Source organism: Chiloscyllium plagiosum, chromosome 23, assembly GCF_004010195.1.
Source record: "Chiloscyllium plagiosum isolate BGI_BamShark_2017 chromosome 23, ASM401019v2, whole genome shotgun sequence".
In the NCBI taxonomy this organism is placed as follows: Eukaryota; Metazoa; Chordata; class Chondrichthyes; order Orectolobiformes; family Hemiscylliidae; genus Chiloscyllium; species Chiloscyllium plagiosum.
Genome location: NC_057732.1, coordinates 40,690,045 through 40,710,324, shown reverse-complemented (window position 1 = coordinate 40,710,324; position 20,280 = coordinate 40,690,045). Strand labels below are relative to the sequence as shown.

At 38.5% G+C, this 20,280-nt stretch overlaps 1 protein-coding gene across 1 annotated transcript in view; it reads left to right on the top strand.

Annotated features, from left to right (window-relative positions):
• LOC122561473 (collagen alpha-1(VII) chain-like) overlaps positions 1 to 20,280 on the top strand; it is a 133,214-nt gene that overhangs the window by 33,807 nt on the left and 79,127 nt on the right. Inside the window, exons 8-13 of the mRNA XM_043713217.1 lie at positions 1,988 to 2,023; positions 2,519 to 2,554; positions 2,806 to 2,862; positions 3,641 to 3,712; positions 4,765 to 4,836; positions 6,050 to 6,085. Coding sequence (XP_043569152.1) covers positions 1,988 to 2,023; positions 2,519 to 2,554; positions 2,806 to 2,862; positions 3,641 to 3,712; positions 4,765 to 4,836; positions 6,050 to 6,085 — 309 coding nt within the window. The remainder of the gene's footprint in view (positions 1 to 1,987; positions 2,024 to 2,518; positions 2,555 to 2,805; positions 2,863 to 3,640; positions 3,713 to 4,764; positions 4,837 to 6,049; positions 6,086 to 20,280) is intronic.

The following is a 20,280-nucleotide window of genomic DNA, read 5'->3' as shown; positions in this document are numbered from 1 at the left end:
TTCTGAGATTGATTCTGAACAAGGCTTCACACTTACAATTCAGTGTCTGACCTGAGATGTCACCTTTTGCATCTCTGCCTGATTGAAGTTTGGAAAGTTAGGCAGATTCTGATAAAACTTTTAATAATCTCAAGGCAGTGACTTGAAACAGATTCTGAATTTACATCTTAATCAATTGAAACTTGCATCCCCTTTCTGACAGAGTTCTCCATCAGCCATTTTGGGTTTGTTGATTTCATTTACGCCAATTGTATGATCCTTTGATCTCTCTGCCTATAAACTCTGTGTTGATGTTCCCTCTCTCACTGCACCTGATGAAGGAGTATCACTCCAAAAGCTTGTGAATACAAATAAAACTGTTGGACTATAACCTGGTGTTGTGTGATTTTTGACTTTGTCTAACCCAGTCCAATACCGGCAGCTCGACAGATATCATTCCACTGTAGCATGTATTATGGCAGTAGGTAAGGAATTTCGTAAGAATATTGACGCAGAGATAGGAGTGTTACAGAGCCACATTCCAATTGCCTGGCATATCCTTCATATCAAGAATGTTTGAAAGCTTGTGGGTTTGAGCTACTGCTATATTTTTCACCTACTTGCTTCATGGTGTTACCTTTTCACATAAAGTTAGCTGTTAAGGCAAAATTCATCCATTCTAAATCTGTCTTAGTAGTCTTTTCTCAGGACTTATTTATCTAGTGTTCTACTGGTTTGTCCTCACTCTGGGTCCCATGAGTTTCTGATAAATGATCACATTAATATAACTGTAGCTAGAAGGTATGACTTTATTTCCCTTGCTGAATAAGCGAGACACATATATGCCCATTTTAAATCTCTTAGTTCAAATGAATTTGTCAAAATAACTTTGAATACTTCTGGTATTTCCTCCTTTATTTGTTGAACTGCCTTGAATTTAATTTGTTAATTCTAAGAGTATGAGGTAGAGGGGTTTAATCGATTTCTGTCCCTTCAGCTTCTTAAGAACCTGTGCTTCACCACCCTCCAAGCCCCAGCACATAATTAACACATGTGAAGTTCAGTAGTATATTGTTAGTGTAAAAAACTTCCATCCTAGATGAGACCCTGCACGTCTTCATTTCCCATAAGTTCCTTCAGGCTGGGAGGTACTTTGGTTTGCTGGCTACGTGCAACTATTGAGTTCCACCAATATGACGCTACCTGGTAAGTAAATCTTTGCTCCACATACATTTCTTGATTATTAATAACAGCGACTTGAGATATTCAATATTGGTCTCTATAGATCACTAGATTAGATTAGATTAGGTTCCCTACAGTATAGAAACAGGCCCTTCAGCCCATCAAGACCACACCAATCCTCCAGAGAGTAAGCCACCTAGGTCCATTCCGCTACATTTATGCCTGACTAATGTACCTAACACTATGGGCAATCTAACATGGTCAATTCACCTGACCTGCACATCTTTAGATTGTGAAAGGAAACTGGAGCACCCGGAGGAAACCCACGTAGACACAGGGAGAATGTGCAAACTCCACAAAGACAGTCGCCTGAGGCTGGAATAAAACCCGGGTCTCTGGCACTGTGAGACAGCAGTGCTAACCACTGGGCCACCATGCCGCCTGTAGTGAAAGAAATAACATATTAAAGTTATAAACTGCATTTGCTACTGTCTCTCTTTCCTGTTGTCTCTTGGCTATGAAACTTTGCTCAGTATGAATCAAAACCTTCAGAGGAGATGGAAGTAAGCTAAGGTGGGAAAAATGTTTCAGTATGATTTAAAAACCCAACAAAATTACTATGTTAAATCTTTGGAAGGTTCGTGTTTATTTAAGTGTTGAATATTATTTATTTGTCACAGAAGCTCTGTGTATAGTTTCTGAGAGTACCTTACTGAATTTTATTTGTCTGCTTATTAGTCAGATGGAAGCTCCCATCACTCTTTCATTTCATCAGTAATAGAGACCAATTAATTTTTTAAAAATGCTTTCTTCATTCTCTTGACAGGGTCTGAAAGGATTACCCGGTCTGAAAGGAGAAAAGGTACAAAGTTCAGTGGACTGGTGAAATAATGGATGGTGTTTAATTAATAGAATCATATAAAATAGTAGAAGACCACTTGGCCTGTCATGTCAATGCCAATTCTTTCAAATAAGCAATGTAATTCGTTCCATGTTCTATGAGTTTTCCCAATTTTCTTGAAAATGTTTCATTTTCATATATTTATCTAATTCTCCTTTGGAAGTAACATTAACATTGCTTCCACCACTCTTTAGGTGGTGCATTGCAGGTTGAAGCAATTTCTCCTTGGTTTTCTCCAGCTTCTTTTAGATGTGTTTAATCAACGTGTACAAATATATTATGAAGCACCTCCGCAACTGATGGGATTTGAACCAATGCCTCTCTTTTTATGAATGATTATTCTTTTTCCACATGAACTATGACATAAATAACTTCCATATTCTCTAGCTCAGAGCAACCAGATAATTACTGAAAGTGAAAACTGACTATGCTGATGTGTTTTTGCTTGCATTTCAGGGAGATAATGGGTTACCAGGAATTAAAGGTGATAAGGTAACTATTTCTGTTTCTAAATTTAGTTTTATAATACAATAACAGTGAAGAAATAGGCAAGTGGCCTAAGAAGCCTTTGCCAATGTTTTACTCAACATGAGTCACCCCAAACCAATTTTGATCCTATTATCCTTTAGTAGTCCACGTCAAATAGTAATCCAATTGCCTTTTAAAGTGCTTTAGCTAATCTGTTCAATATATTTCACATGTTGGGCACTTTCTACACTACGATTCCTATTTATTTCCTTTAGGGTGACCCACAAGTCATTTCTGGACCCCAAGGATACAAGGGCGACAAGGGGGAACCAGTAAGGAAGCATGGTCATTTTCTCTGTGTAATAATGCCTTATCAATTTATGTCTGGGATGTTGATTACTAGGCTTTGCCAATTACTTTAAATATTCATCAACTGAATCAAAATTTGAATAAAACTAAATTACAAAGTAATGGGGAAAAGGCAGCAGAATAGGACTAATTAAATGGATTATTTAAAGAGCCAGCACAGGCAGGATGGGCCAAATGTCTCTAATATTCTGTGATTCTGAGATTCCCATCTTCATATGGCCTATATTGCTAGATTTCAATTCTGAGAAATGCAGTATTGGTGTTCAGCAGGTAGAAATCTATCACTACTATCATAAAGAAAGGTGAGATTTAAAATGGAAGCAAGCTTTTATCTTAAGTTATAAGGTGCCAGCATTGTCTTAGTGGTATCACTAAGACAGAATTTTGTGGTTTCAGACCTCACTTCAGAGACTTGACTACAAACTCATAACATTATGTTGACACACCAGTGCAGCATCTACAGAAATAACCAAAAGTGACATAAATATGTTGGCTCTTTCTCTGCTGGAACTGAGGAATGTCATACCAAGAAAGTGAACCAGTCATGAATGTATGTAGTGTAGGATACAGCCCTGAATAAAGGCACGATATTTTGCTTAAGTAATTTTCTTAGATCTTTATAATAAGGTATGAAATTTAGTGAAGCATAGTACATTTTGCTTTGTACATGGCCTGCAGAATGATTGAGCATAATGGGAACTATGGAAGTCTTTCTTTAATCATGTAGCTTTCTGTCCTTAGGGTGATAGAGGTCCACCAGGGTTTGATGGTGATAAAGGAGAGAAAGGTGAAGATGGACCTCCAGGACTTAAGGTGAAGATTCCATTCCTTATCATCACTGTTACCCAGTTGAAGTCAATCAATAAGGAGTTGAGTTTATCAGACTAAATGGCTGCTTCTTGCTTCTTATACCTGCTACTTCCTATAAGTATTAAGCTATATTTTGTTTTTGACACAATGTATAATATTTTATAGCAACCTAGAGTCATTCTATTAGCCTGTAATTGTTCAGCAATTTTACAGAAAATCAAAAAGCACAAAACCTCACATATATTGGATGTTAGATTGTTCCTTCAGAAGAGTGAGAATAAATGGAGCAAATTCTCAATAAGTGCAAATGTTTCAGAGTTTAATGATAATGGAGAAAGTGAGGTCTGCAGACGCTGGAGATCAAAGCTGAAACTTTATTGCTGGAACAGCACAGCAGGTCAGGCAGCATCTAGGGAACAGAAGATTCGACGTTTCGGGCACATGCCCTTCTTCAGGAATGGGCCATTCCTGAAGAAGGGCATGTGCCCGAAACGTCGAATCTTCTGTTCCCTAGATGCTGCCTGACCTGCTGTGCTGTTCCAGCAATAAAGTTTCAGCTTTAATGATAATGGGACAGGCATAGATTGGATTGATCAAATGTTACTTTGAATATATTGAGGTAAATTCACTAATCCTACATTCTCCCCAGTCAGTGTAGAGATTCAGTTGTTTGGGGGATAGATTAGAGAAAGGACTGCAATATACCTGAAATCTGGCTTGCATTCTTGTCAAATGCATTTCCTGCTCTTGAGAGTGGGATCAGGAAACTTACCTTATTGTTCTAGATTGGAAGGGAATAGATGAATACTCTGAAGCTTTGCTTAATTACTTTGAAGGTTATCTTCTTTTTCTGTATTTATATAGATGTTTGAGATGAGTAGTTGGATGAGTAAGATAGTGTCTGAATAGGTTGATTTTCCATGATATTTAGAAAATGTGGGCTTGATTAGCTGACAAGCTTTTTCTCCGTCTATGTTCTCTGGTTGAATTTGATTCTCTTCAAAATTGGTCCATGATTATCTAACAATCTACAATCATTTTTGTCTTCTTTCAAGGGTCACAAAGGAGAATCAGGTTCCAAAGGATCAATGGGGTTATTTGGGGCCAGAGGTCCTGCAGGACAGAAGGTGTGTACTGATGTCTAGTCTCAACTCCACAAATATGTTTGAAATGATGACATAATCTGTATAGTGAAGCTTGAGTTGTTTTGAGTGATATCTAAACCCTTAGCTTGGAGTTAGTAAATCCCTTCCAGTTATATGATTGTTGAGTTAATTTTCCATTGATAATACAGTTTATTACTTACAGTAAATAGGTCATGATAGTTGATATCACACTGCTAATGTGATATCACTATTAATGCAAATAATAATAGGCATTTAATAACCCCATGAAACCTGCTAGCAATTCATAAAAATTGTAACACAGGAACAGCAGTCAATCATTCAGACATTCGTATATACTGATCTGTAGCTTAGCCCCTTGTACCCACCATGATTCCACAACACTTAATACTCTTGCCTAAAAACAAACTCTACCTCAGTTTTTAAAATTTAAATTGACCCCAGACTTAACTATTTATTGTGTGGAGAGAGTTGCATTTTCATTACTTTTCATTACTTGTGGAAGAGCTTCCTGATATCAGCCTAAACAGTGAGGACTTTAACTATAATCTCTTTGCAGTTTATAAAGGCCCAGAACTACCAATAGAAGCTCATCATTGCTAAAGTCTAGATTGGAGTTGTGTGTTAGGACCATGGGAAGTCCTGACACCGTTAACTCCACAGGAATTACCCAGGAAGTTGAAATGTCTTATGGCATTGTCTGGAACCTTGTCTCTTGGTGCCTTTTCTCATCAAAAATTATCAATTTCTAAATTGGAAGCTCCAATATATCTTTAATATCCAGAAATGTTTGGAAGAGATATTTCCAGGATTCCAGCTCTTGATCATCAGAGGGTGGAGGCAGAGTCATTCAATATTTTTCAAGGTGATGGTAGATTTGGCAACTCCAGTCAAGCAGCTAATGTTTTTGTAAGTGTAACATTTTTCTCTTCTACAGTCAGTAGAAATGCATAAATGCACAATATAGATAAATGTCCAGTCAACGATATTCTACATTAATATTTCTGGTCAAACATTTTCTTAACACAACAAATAGAAGGGTATATTGACTGGAGAGTTGGGATGAAGCTTATGTGGAGCATAAACACTAGCGTGGAACTGTTGGTCTGCAGTGTCTGTTTCTGTAGTATAAGTGCCTTGTAATATCTCTGTGTTCACTACTGATTGAGATTTAGCTTATGTCCTATTGATAGTAACACAATTGTTTTTATTTCAGGGTGAACCTGGTGAACATGGCAGCAATGGAATTGCAGTAAGTTTAAATTAAAACTTTGGCTAAAAGAATCTAGTAGGCACTCTGGACTAAACCATTACAAAAGGATCAGCCAATGCAAGTTTGAACAACAGGAAGCTATGTGTGAAAATAGAAAGTTTGCAGCATGTTTCATGCATTATAGAACTGTTGAATTAAGATAATCAAGATAGTTATGAAAAAGGTAGTGCAAATGGTTCAAAAGGCAGAAAGATTGAGTAAGATAATACTTTAAATGTTAGTGCAATAACATTACCATCATCTATTCATAGCCCATATAATTTTTCTACACCTATCTATGTTCTTAACTACTATTGCAAATAGAATTCACCTTCACCACAGACTGCACTGGTTCCAAAAAAAGTCAGAGCAAATAAGGATGAGCAGTAAATGCCGATGTTGCCAGTGTTGCCAACATATTGAGATTTTTTAAAAATGTTATGATTGTTGCCAGGTTGCCCACAGTTTTTGATGATATATTTGTAATGACTATAAAAATGTAACTCTTTTATTGTGGTGTTGTGGAATGTCCTGGAAACATGATTAGGAAATAAATAAATAGAAAGGTCTTTTTTCATCACACTCTTGCTTTTTTAAACTTGTTGGTGTCCTGCCTTATGATGCTTGTTCTTGGTTTATGAATTGAAAAAGAAATCATTAGCAATGCATCATTATTTGTGTGTTCATATTTATGTTAGTGTCTCGCATGGCTTATTTTCTACAGAAGTAAAGCAACATTTTAAGCATTTAGCCTTAAGGATAATTCTATTTGCACGGTTAACTAACCAGCAGCGTAACAAATGTGCTACAAGCTGTATAATGCCTTTATTGAGGGTTTTTCTTCCTCTTGTTTTATGGTGCATAAATGTAATGGAGATGGAAGTATAAGTGGTTTAGTTACAATAAAACTTGTCTTAAAAATAGAGTGCATTGTGATTAATTAGGTACTGATTTACTGACCAGAAACTGTCAGAATAACTTATGTTAAAGTACATTACTTGGTTCCACTTCTAGAAAATTTGTTAAAAATCACACAATACCAGGTTATGGTCCAACAGGTTTATTTGAAAGTGCTAGCTTTCAGAGCACTGCTCCTTCATCAAGTAACTGACCTGATGAAGAAGTCATGCTCCAAAAGCTAGTACTTCCAAATAAACCTGTTGGGCTATATCCTGGTATTGTGTGATTTTTAACTTTGTCCACCCCAGTCCAACACCGCCACCTCCACATTCTAGAATAATGTGTAAGTATATTGCAATTATATAGCACATATATCATAAGAAAACATCAAAAATCACCTCTTAGTTTCAACCTTGTTCATTTTGCAGCTGCTTTAATCTTCCTCGTGTCTTTCCAATGCCTTTTCATTGCCTAATTAAAATGACCATTATATTTCATTAAACGTTTTTCACCTCTAAGAGCGTTTTTGAAATAATTTACCCAGTGGTGATTCAATCCATTTTTTTACTTCAATTATAATTTTTCAGATTGTCTAAATTATATTCCCTTACCTTTTGTTTTTTGCTATTCTATCTATCTTTGTTAGTGCTAAGACATCCACTTTTCCTTGTCTGTAAAATTCGATAATTTTAAATTATTTAAGACATGGCTATTACTTGCCATCCATCCACCTCCTCATTACAGCTTTACCTTCCATCTATTTGCACTAAAAGGCTCAGATGTTCATTTCATCAAAAGATTTATACCTCCAATATAGTAATTTAGCATAGTCAATCCACCTAACGTGCACATCTTTGTGACTGGGAGTAAACTGTTACAGATGCAGTGAGAATGTGCAAACTGCACACAGACAGTCACCTGAGACTGGAATCAAACCCAGGTTGCTGGCGCTGTGAGGCAGCAGTGCTAACCACTGAGCCACTGTGCTATCCTATAGAGTCACCATGCCACCCAACTAATATAATGTACTTTAGAACTAACTACTAGTATCAGAGCCAAGCAGACACACTGCAGGATGCTCCTTAGAATTCCCAGTTAAGATGATTAAAAAAAACAGGAACAGGAATAGGCCATTTGGCCTCTTGATGCTGCTCCACCATTCAATAAGATCATGGTGGATCCAACATTCCTCACATCCACTTTCCTGTGTTTTCCCTTGTTTGGCCTACTGATCAAGAATCAATCTCAGTCTTAAATTTACACATGGAGTCTGCCCCCACAGTTCTTTGTCGACAAGCAGGAGACTGGAAGGACATAGCAGGCCAGGCAGCATCAGGAGGTGGAGAAGTTGACATTTCTGGTGTGTAACCTTTGTTCAGGACTGGGGGTGGGTGTAAGGGGAGCTGCAGATAAAGGGGATGGTGGGGGCAGGGTGGTGAAGACAGGCAGATGGTATGACCTAGTTGGTCAATGGGAGGAATTAATCTTGTAGGTAACTGGGAGGAGTGGAACGGAGGGAGAAGGTCTGGGAAGGTAGTCGAGGGAAGGAGAGGTTATTTAAAATTGGAGAACTCAATGTTGAATCCTCCGAGCTGTAGGCTGCCCAGGCAGAAGATGAGGTTCCTCCAATTTGTGGTTTGGTTTGTTGTGACAATGGAGGAGGTGAAGGATGGTCATGACAGAAAGACAGTGAAAAGGGGAATTAAAATGGGCAGTGACTGGAAGGTCTGGTAGGCCCCTGCAGGACCAACTGAGATGCCTGGTGAACTGTTTCCTAAGTTTATGTTTGGTCTTCCCAATATAGAGAAGGCCACATCGGGAGTACCTGATGCAATAAACTAGGTTAGAAGAGAGGCAGATGAACCTCTGTCACATCTGGAAGGACTGTTTGGGACCCTGGATGGACGTGAGAGGGTTGGTGAACCGCAGGTTTTGCATCTTTTCTGGATGCAGGGGAAGGTACCTGAAGGTTCAGGGGGTTGGTGGGGAGAGTGGCACAAACCAAGAACTATTGAGGGGAATGGTCCTTGCAGATGGCAGAGAGGCAAAAGGAACATGTTCTTGGTGGTGAGGCTCTAGTTGGAATTGGCAGAACTGTTTAAGGATGATGCGCTGGATGCAGAGACTCTTGGGGTGGTAGCTCCTCCCCATATCTTCCCCTCCCCACCCTTCTCTGCCTTCTGCAAGGACTGTTCCCTTCTACAGTCCTTGGTTTGCAGCACTCTCCCCATCAATGCCCCTGAAACCCCTGGTACTTCCTCCTGCAACCGGAAAAGATGCAAAACATGCTTGCACACCACCCACTCACCTTCATCCAGGGCCCCAAACAATCCTTCCAGGTGATACAGAGGTTCACCTGCCTCTCTTCCAATCTAGTGTACTGCATCAGGTGCTCCCGATGTAGTCTTCGCTACTTTGGATTCCAGCATCTGCACTTTTTTTGTCTCCATCCACAGCTCTCTGTGGCAAAGAGTTCCAAAGATTCATAACCCTCTGCGAGAATAAATTCTTCATCATCTCAGTCTTAAATTGGCACCCCTTTATTTTGAGACTATACTCTCAGGTTGTACACTCTCCCATAAGGGAAAACATCCTCTCAGCATTTACTCTGTCAAACTCCTTACGAATCCTGTATGTTTCAATTAGATCATTGAATCCTCAATGTTTCATTCATTGCCATTCTAATGAGTAGAGTCCCAACCTGTATAGCCTTCGCTAATAAGACAATTCCCCTGGTCTGTAATTTTCCATCTTTTGTCTTACTCCCTTTTTAAACAGGGGTGGTACGTTAGTGATTTTCCAGTCCTCTCGGGCCCTCCCTGATTCTAGCGATTCCTGAAAGATCACCACTAATGCCTATGCTATCTCTTCAGCTATCTCCCTTAGAATTCTGGGTTCAGTCCATCTGGTCAAGGTGATTTAAGGATGGGGATCATCCTTGTGAACCTTCTCTGAACTACCTACAATGAAATTATATTTTCCTTTTATAAGGGAACCAAAGCTGCTCACAGAACTCCAGATGTGGTCTCACCAGTACTTTGTACAGTTGCAGTAAGATTTCCCTATTCTTATACTTCAACCTCTTTGAAATAAGGCCCAAAGTTTCATTAGCCTTCCCGATTATCTACTGTACATGGTTGCGAGCTTTCTGTGATTTGTGCACAACTACCCTAAGTTCCATTGTGTTGCAGCTTTCTGCAGTTTTTCTCCATTTAAATAATATTCTGTTCTTTTGTTCTCCCTTCCAAAATAAACATATTCACATTTTCCCACATTATACTGTATTTCCAACTTTCTGAGCACCTACTTAACCTATCAATACCTCTCTGTAAACTGTTTATATTCCTCTCACAATCTGCCTTTCCACCTATTTTTGTGTCAACTGCAAATTTGGCTATATTACATTCACTTCCTTCCTCCAAGTTATTAATATTTATTGTAAACAGTTGCAGTACCAGCACAGACCCCATTGGAATCCCATTGGTCACCTGAAAATGAACCCCTATTTCCTGCACATTAATCAATTCTCTATTCATGCCAATATACTACTACCTCCAACACTGTTGGCTCTTATTTTATGATTTAATTTTTTTGTGAGGTACCTTGTCGAACACCCTCTTGAAGTCCAAATACAACATACATACTGTTCTCCTTTATCCACTCTGGTTGAGAATTCCTCAACAAACTCTAATAAAATAGTCAGATATGATCTCCCTTTCATAAAGCCATGTGACTCTGTTTGATTAGATTATAGTTTTCCAAAAGCTCTGCTGTTACTTCCTTAATAAGTCATTCCAATGTTTTTCCAACATTAAATGTTAGGGTAATCAGTCTGTAGTTATCTGCTTTTTGACTCCCTCTTTTTTGGATGGGGTGTTACAATCGCAGTTTTCCAATTCTCCAATACTTCTCCAGAATTCAAGGATTTTTGGAAAATTACATCCAATGCATCCACTATCTCTAAAGCTTCCTGTTTCAGGATTCTAGCATTTAAGCCATCAGAGCTAGGGCACTTATCTGCCCTTAGACCCATTTGTTTATCTAATACTACTTGTTTAGTTACAGAAATGGTACTTAATTCCTTTCCCTGTATTTTTTAGCATCAGTGGGATGTTCAAATATCTTCCACCATAATGACTTATGCCAAATATCTGTCTAACTCCTTTGCCATTTCCTTGTTCCTCAAAATTGTCTTCCTAGATTCATTTTTTTTAGGGGTCTACGTTCATTTTGACCTCTCTCTTCATTTTTATCTACTTTAAAAAGCTTTTATTGTTCATTTTATATTCCTTGCTAGAAAAACTGAATGGAATGAAGGTGGGTAAATCACCTTGACCAGATGGACTGAACCCAGAATTCTAAGGGAGATAGCTGAAGAGATAGCATAGGCATTAGTGGTGATCTTTCAGGAATCGCTAGAATCAGGGAGGGCCCTAGAGGACTGGAAAATCACTAACGTACCACCCCTGTTTAAAAAGGGAGTAAGACAAAAGATGGAAAATTACAGACCAATTAGCCTAACCTTGATCATAGGTAAGATCCTGGAATCCATTGTGAAGGATGAGATTTCTGAATACTCGGAAGTTAATGGTAAAATAGAGCAAAGTCAGCATGGTTTCATCAAGGAGAGGCTATGCCTGACAAATCTGCTAGAATTCTTTAAGGAAGTAACAAGCAGATTAGACCAAGGAGAGCCAATGGGTGTTATCTACCTGGGCTTAAAGAAGGCCTTTGACAAGGTGCCGCACAAGAAGCTACTGAGTAAGGTAAGGACCCATGGTATCTGAGGCAAGGTGCTAGCCTGGATAGAAGCTTAGCTGTCTGGCAGAAAGCAGAGAGTGGGGATAATAAATTCCTTCTTAAGATGGCAGCCGATGACAAGTGTGTTTTGCAAAGCTCAGTATTGGGACCACAACTTTTCACTTTATACATAAACAATGTAGATGAAGGAACTGAAGTCATTCTGGCTAAGTTCTGGCAAAGATAGGAAGAAGGACAGGTAACATTGAGGAGGCAGGGAGACTGCAGAAGGATTTGGATAGATTTAGGAGAATGGGCAAAGAAGTAGCAGATGGAGTATAGCTTCAGAAAGTGTAAGGTCATGCACTTTGGTAGGAAGAATAGAGGCATGGACTATTTTATAAGTGGAGAGAAAATTCAGACGTTTGAGGTGCAAAGAGACTTCGGAGTTCTAGTCCAGGATTTTCTCAAAGTAAACTTTCAGGTTGAGTCAGTAGTTAGGAAGGCAAATGCAATGTTGGCATTTATTTTGAGAGGACTTGAATATAAAAACAGGGATGTACTTTTGAGGCTCTGTGAGGCTCTGATCAGACCACATTTGGAGTACTGTGTGCAGTTTTGGGCCCCATATCTTAGAAAGGATGTACTGGCCCTGGAGTGTGTTCAGACGAGGTTCACGAGAATGAAATGGTTAACATATGAGGACTCTAGGTTTTTACTTGATGGAGTTTAGAAGGATATGGGGGGGATCTAATTTAAACATACAGAATACTGAATGGCCTGGACAGAGTAGATGTTGGAAAGATGTTTCCATTGGTAGGAGAGACTAGGACCTGAGGGCATAGCCTTAGAGTAAAGGGAAGTCCTTTTAGAACAGAGATAAGGAGAAACATCTTCAGCCAGAGAGTCATGAATCTATGGTATTCATTGACACAGAAGGCTGTAGAGGTCAGGTCATTGAGTATATTAAAGACTGAGATGGATAGATTCTTGAGTATCAAAGGGAATCAAGGGTTATGGGGAGAAAGCAGGAGAATGGGTTTTGAAGCTTATCAGCCATGACTGAATAGCGGAGCAGACTCGATTGGTTGAATGGCCTAATTTCTGCTCCTATGTCTTATAGTCTTATGGTCTTGCTAGTTTGTCCTTGTAGTTTATTTTCTACGTCATTGGTATCTTGATAATCTTCCTTTGCTGGATTCTGAACTAAATTTATCCCAGTATTCAGGGCTATCACTGACTTCGGCCTCCTTATATGCTTTTTCTTGCAAATTAATACTCTCCTTAACTTCCTTGATTATAGGATATTTTATTCTAGCCATGGTTGGTTTATCTGTGTCAGAATCCTTCCTCCTTATTAGGCTGTATTTTTGCTAAGAGTCATGAATTACCTCCTTAAATGTCTGCCACTGCTTGCTTACTGTCATTCCTGCTAATGTATCCACTCAGCTTATTATATTGTTTTTCAGTTTAGTTATCTCTATGTTCACTTCATTGTAATCCCTTTGTTTAAGTTAAACACAGTTATTTCTGACCCAAGTTTCTCACTTGTGGACTGAGATTCAGAAAAACTCAATTGGTCTGGTAGCATCAGTGAAGAGAGAGACAATTACTGTTTTAAGAGTCCAATATGACTCTCCCTCTGAATAGTTAGGGAGCAAGTTATCCATAAGGAAAGGGATCTTATTAAAATTAACTTGGTTGTGACCAGGTGAGGTAGTGGATAAGTAAACCAAGGTGAGATAGTTCGCCCTTTCTCACCCAGGAGCTTAACAGTTTGAAGTATCGCATCTGAAAACATAGCAAACTGGGACAATTCAGCCAGGAACAGGTCATAACAGTTGGATAGCTTTTTCAAAGACCTACAGGTCCAACAGACTGAATGACTTCCTTCTGTGTTGTGGTACAACCTGTCACGCAGGCTCTTCAAGTTCTGGAAGTCACTGCTGCATATGAACCTCAAATATCGGAGCAGAGGAAAGAAAGATTAAGAGGAAATGTCAGCCACAACAAAAAAGGCAACTTAGTACTTGGTCTGTGAACAAGATTTCAGATATGCTCATATATAGTGCCCTTGTTAGAAGTTAGTAATTAGAATGTTTCAATTTAATAATAACAGCAATAAAGTTTTAGTCTTAAAAAAGGAAATGACTAGTTTATCACAAAAGTATTGCTGTGGTTATTCAAGGTTAGTTGATTCTGTTATTGGCTAAAAATACATAAAGAAAGCTTAAAAGTAGGTACAGATAAAAGGTACTTGCAGATTGCCTGGATTCCTGTGTCAGAACAGCAGTAGCTTTCTTCTTGCCTTCTTTTTGATGCACCCATTACTCAGGAATTCTCTCTGATGATGTTTAACTGACAAACAATTCAGTAAGATCATGGCTGAGCTGATTTTAACCTCAACTTTACAATCCTGCATGTTTTTGACTGTTCATCCCCCAGTAATCAGGCATCTTTCCACTTCTGCCTTCTGTATGTCCTGCCTTTTGAGGAAGGGAATTCCAAAGACTCGTAACCTTCTCAGAGGAAAACTGTTTCCTTATCACTGTCTTAAATGGGCAATGCCTTATTCTAAACTAAGGCCTCTAATTCTAGCATTGCTTCAAAGTTTTCCAGAGATTCTGCACAGAGATGGCTTTTACAATCTACCATTATCACAACCACCAAAGCTGCTATGTTGTTTTAAAAAAAATTGGAGATGCCAGTGTTGGACTAGGGTGTACAAAATTAAAAGTCACACAACATCAGGTTATAGTCCAACAGGTTTATTTGGAAGCACTAGCTCTCGGAGTGCTGCTCCTTCATCAGGTGGTTGTGTAAATTCTGTGTCTTACAATCTTATACGCCACAACCACCTGACGAAGGAGCAGCGCTCCAAAAGTTAGGGCTTCCAAATAAACCTGTTGGACTCTAACCTGGTGTTGTATGCTTTTTAACATTTTAAAATGGGCCACTGTTTGACCAAGCAAACAAGTTAATTATTTTGAGACTGATTTCTGTCTCTTGCTCTTTTAGAACCTTAGAATTTTCACACCTTTATAAGGGAACATTATGTTGTCCAAGGACTAATTGAATCTAACCATCTCCTTTTATGGCTGATACTGAAATAACACAGATAACACAGTTCAATAGGATTTGAACCATTGAAATTTTACAGACTCTAGTAATTGTAATGAGGTCAGCCAGGTAGGCCTCATAGAATATGAGTTCCCGGATTGTGGTTGTTAATCTAGTCCAATCAGTGAGCCCTGGCTGAAAGATATAAATAGGAGTGTTAGAGACTCTGTTCACTCTGACAGCTTGCTCTGAGAGAGCTGGATCTGTGTCAAGGGCTATGAGATATTGGTCTCCGTGGAATTATAATCTGTAGTTATTTCAGCTTGAAAGGATTTTTTAAAAAGGGCTATTTTTCCAAGTTACAAATTTTAAAGCAGAAATGTGATTTTAATAGTTCTCCTAAAACCGGCAATATCAGTATAAGCTGTAGTTTCTACCACCAGAGGGAACCATTTTATTATATCTATATACAGTAGCAAGCAACCAAACATGGATTCATTTTTCTCAGGCTTCCCAAAATCCTTTTCTGCATCTTATTTTCTCTAATTAAATTTGGTTATGTCGATAAAATAGATCTATTTTTCTGCACAGTGAGTCATGTCATAAGCTAGGCCTTGGGCGAAGTTCTTCCTCAAAATAAAGTACATAAATACATATATGCATGCTGACATTCTTTGACTATATATTAATAGTAAAATTTCCGGTTAGCAGAAGGAAATGTCACAAACCATTAGTGAAATGTTAGAATATTTATTTTAGTGTAATAAATGAGCAATTATTCAGAATATTGTTCTGGACCTCTTCAGGCCTGTCTAATGTTTTTCAAAAGGAAAGCTTACTCTAAATGCTGAAAAAACAAAATCACTGCTTTCTCTGGAGAGAATAGTTAAGCTACAATTCCAGGTTTGTGTATAGACCCCAATCATTTCTGAAGTAGTGTCCACAGCAAAAATATCAATGTCTTTGCTGTCTCCACAGATAATGCCTGACTGGTTTAGTGTTTACAGCAATTTTTCTTAAAGAATCCGTATTTACACCACTGAAGCTATCTTTTAAAAACAAAACTGTTCCACTTTATTATCATTGCTTTTAAGATGCTTTTGTTTTTAAAATTACTACTTTGCAATTTTTTAAAAGATTGATGACATCATCAGGTTTAGAAATGACTTGTTGAAAAGGGGAGGTGGGCTGAGGAGAAATCCTTCTTTCACAGATACATCTGATGGCAATATTGCTTCATTAAAATCTTGAAGGAATCACTCTCTCAAAAGGGACTATTAATGGTATAACTCAATTTTTAAAAAGACTTGCATTTATATAGAACCTCACATGGGGGAGATGGTGATGTGGTGGTAATGTCAAGTAAGTTAGTACCCCAGGTTAATGTTCTGGTGACATGGGTTTGAAACCCACTATGGCAGATGGTGAAATTTAAATTCAACGTTTAAAACATCAAGAATAAAGTCAACCACATAACCACGGTAAATAGTCATTAAAAAACTATCTGGTTCAATATTTCTTTATTTTTCTAATTCTTTTCCCCGAAGAATTTGTACTTAAGACTCTTTAACTAGATACCTTGGTAAGTAAGATGGCACTGTAAGTGGCAACTTGTAAACTTTTCAATGTACTCACTTGAGTACATGTGACAATAAAACTAATTCTAATTCTAATGTCCTTTTTGGGAAGGAAATCTGCCATCCTTACTGGGTCTGGCCAACTTCATGTCCACAGCAGTGTGGTTGACTCTTAATAGTCCACTGGCATTAGGAATTGCCAATAAGTGTTGGACTAGCCAGTAATCTTGCAAGTGAATTTTAAAAAATGTGTACCAATGTGTTTTACATCCACTTAAAGACTTTTGATGTGTGGTTACAATTATAATGCAGAAAATGATGGTAATTTGCACACAATGCCTTAAAGTAGCAGTGAAACAATGAGCGGATAATTATTTTTAATGAGACTGTTCAAAGGATAACTAGTGGCCAGGAATCCCATGTTCTTCTTTGAATAATAGTGTGATATTTTTTGTTTTCATTTCAAAGCAATAACTGTGTTTGGGAATCAGTATTACAGCAAGACCCCTTCATTGTCCAATATGTCTGGGACAATTTTCTCTGGACATGAATGAGTTTCTGTAATATGGTGGCAGGAATCCAGAATTGGGAATTTCTCTGACATTGTGATCCCACCCATGGTCCTGGAGGGATTTTCATCAGGGAGATATGGGAATGGCCTTGGATCAGGGAGATGGTAGGCCTAAGACATCAGCCTGATTCTTCAGTTTATTGTATAGCCTCCTCACCTAATCACCCTCTGACCACTTTATCATCAAACCCATGAACCTCTATTGACTGAAACATTATCAAAACAGTCAAAAGAAATAGCATGACCTGAATAGCCATGAAAGAAACAATAGCCTTTGATCATCAACCTGTCAAAGTAAACAAACATTACTTGAATATGCAATTATAAAACAGATATCCTCTTAGAAGCTCATAATTCTGTCAAAATAAATAACCCCATATTGTCTTAGACAGCTTTTTAAACAAATGCTACAATGCAGAATCAGTTAGTGTTGCTAAAGACATCCAGTTCATCATAATCCTAGTCCTCAGCACAACTGTGTATCTGAAGCCTACAGAATCCATTAGTGCCTTTGAAGACAGTCAAAAGCTCAGACATCTGTCAAAACTTTGAACCAGTCAAATGGATGGCTGATTTGTTCTTTAGAGTATGAATGGAAGCCTTGGGAAAGATTTCACTAATTAGCTATTGATCTTACACCTTGCTAGTCTTTAAATATTGTACAATGAAGATAAGCACTTTGTTCAGTGGACATTCTCATGCGGTTGAACACTTCCATTTTTACAATGCTGTTCTTCCACTTCACAGTATTCCAGTTGCCTCAGTAACAAACTGGCAGCCACTTTATTTAATGGTTGGGGATCTGAACCTTTCCTAATGGCAGTACTGTCATAAATCAACTCAGTAAACAAATATTCCTCAGGCTACTGAAGTTCATGATGAACTGTAAAGGTCATGCCATTTACTTAGCTTTTCCTGCATCCTCCACATGGTTTACATCTGCACTTGCAGGTGTGATTTAAGAAGTCCTCCAAAATCATGCTGTCCTGCTGAAAATTACAGAAATTCAGAAAAGATCACTTCCATAATGATTTGGCAACTTTTAAACAGGGTGCAGATTTCCCACACCATACCCTTTTCCATAGCAGTGAAAATAACAGCAGACAGAAAGGTGGGCAGGATTCTAGATTTATCATTTAGCTGTGTTTTATTTTGTCCTGCCCAACTCCACATGATATTAAATCAGGACTGTAAAATCCAACTTGATGTTTCCACTTGCGGGGGAACCCAAAAATATAAGAAAGGTTAGATTCCCCCACAGTATGGAAACAGGCTCTTCGGCCCAACTGACCGTCTGACCCATTCCCCTAACTAACGTACATAACCCTATGGGCAATTTAGCATGGCCAATTCACCTGACCTGCACATCTTTGGATTGTGGGAGGAAACTGGAGTCCCGGAGGAAACCCATGCACACATGAGGAGAATGTGCAAACTCCACACAGACAGTTGCCCAAAGTGGGAATCGAACCCATGTCTCTGGTGCTGTGAGGTAGCAGTGCTAACCACTGAGCCACCATACCCACCCCACAAAGTCACAAATAAATCCAGTAAGAAATTCAGGGGGAATCTATTTGTCCTGAGAATGGTTAAGTGTGGAATTCGTTATCATGTTTTTGAGCGGTGTGAATGAATAAAACATTGAGAAGCATTTAAAGGAAAGCTAGATAAACGCTTGAAGGAGAACAAGAAGAATATTCTGAAAGGGTTTGGGAAGTAAATGGGAAGTAGGCTCACGTACAGCATAAACATTTACACTTGTCTCTTCTTTTTGTAATTCTATATAATTTTTGTGAGATGCACTGCATATGTTTGGACTCTATAGAATTATTATTAATGTAATCATCATCACTCTGTTACCAAAGGTTCATTATTTCCTTCATTCTATTGGAACTGATAAGGGCAGGAAGTGTGTTACTTGTACTTGTACATCATAGAAGAACTTGTTCAAGATTTAATTGGTATAAGATCAACATCTCCTGTGTTCAGAAAGTTTTTTCCTCTTCCATGGTTCTTTTCCTCTCTTATTCTTTATTGAGCCCAAGGCTATTCAAGATTTGAAGTACTCCTTTCAACTAAACTTCTTAATTCTTGTTAAGCACAAAGTAAGCCATTACTCATGTTTGTCCCTCCACTATGTTGAACTGAAATCTCATTGCAACGCCGTCTTTCTCAGACTTCAAAATTATAGAATTCCTCACCTCCTTCAATTTTCTTATCTGATTATAGTTTTCAGGGTGTAAAACAAGATTGGCAACAACCATAAGCCAGCCTTATACAGTGGTCTAAATGTAGTAAAAATAACTGTACAGAAGTATGATTAAATAGAATTTTATCCTGAAACACAGAAAAAACAACATTAGGACAGAGGACTGAATGGTTAGTTAAAGAAGCAGGTTTTAAAGGGCACCTCAAATGTGGAGAGAAAGACAGGTCGTCTGAGAGGTTTAGGGAGGACATTTCAAAGTTTAGGGTGCAAGTAACGGAAGGCACAGCCACCAGTAGTGGAAAAATTGAATATGACAATGTGCAAAACCAAAAGTGACCTAAAGGAATTTGACAATGAAAGAAAGAAAGTGAAATTTTAAATTAGAACAATATTGGATGGGAGCCCATGTAAGGCCAGCAAGCAAAGAAATCATTATTTTGTTAATTTGTTTTCTCAACCTTGCTTTTGTACCACCAGTAGTGGAAAAATTGAATACGACAGAAACCTAAAACAAATTTGGAGGAAAGATAAGTCATATAATCGTGCAGCGAGTCATAGATTCACAGATCTATACAGCACAGAAAAGGCCCTTCGGCTCATCAAGTCTGCACCAAACAATCTACATTAATCCCTCTTTCTAGCATTGACGCAGAGCCATGAATATTATGATATTTCAAGTGCTGGTCCACATATGTTCTAAAGGTTGCAAGGTTTCACACCTCTACTACTGTCCCATGCAGTGCATTCCAGACCCCCACCACATTCTGATCCCCTCTAAATATCCTAGTCTTCACCTTAAAATTATGCTCCCTCGTTATTGACCCTTTTCCTATCCACCCTGTCCAAGCCCCAAGCCATCTGAGGCTGCCCAGTCTCTCTTCATAACTAAATTGCTCCACCCTAAGCAATATCATAGAGTCATAGAGTTTAGAGTCATAGAGATGTACAGCATGGAAACAGACCCTTCGGTCCAACCTGTCTGTGCCGACCAGATATCCCAACCCAATCTAGTCCCACCTGCCAGCACCTGGCCCATATCCCTCCAAAACCTTCCTATTCATATACCCATCCAAATGCCTCTTAAATGTTGCAATTGTACCAGCCTCCACCACATCCTCTGGCAGCTCATTCCATACAC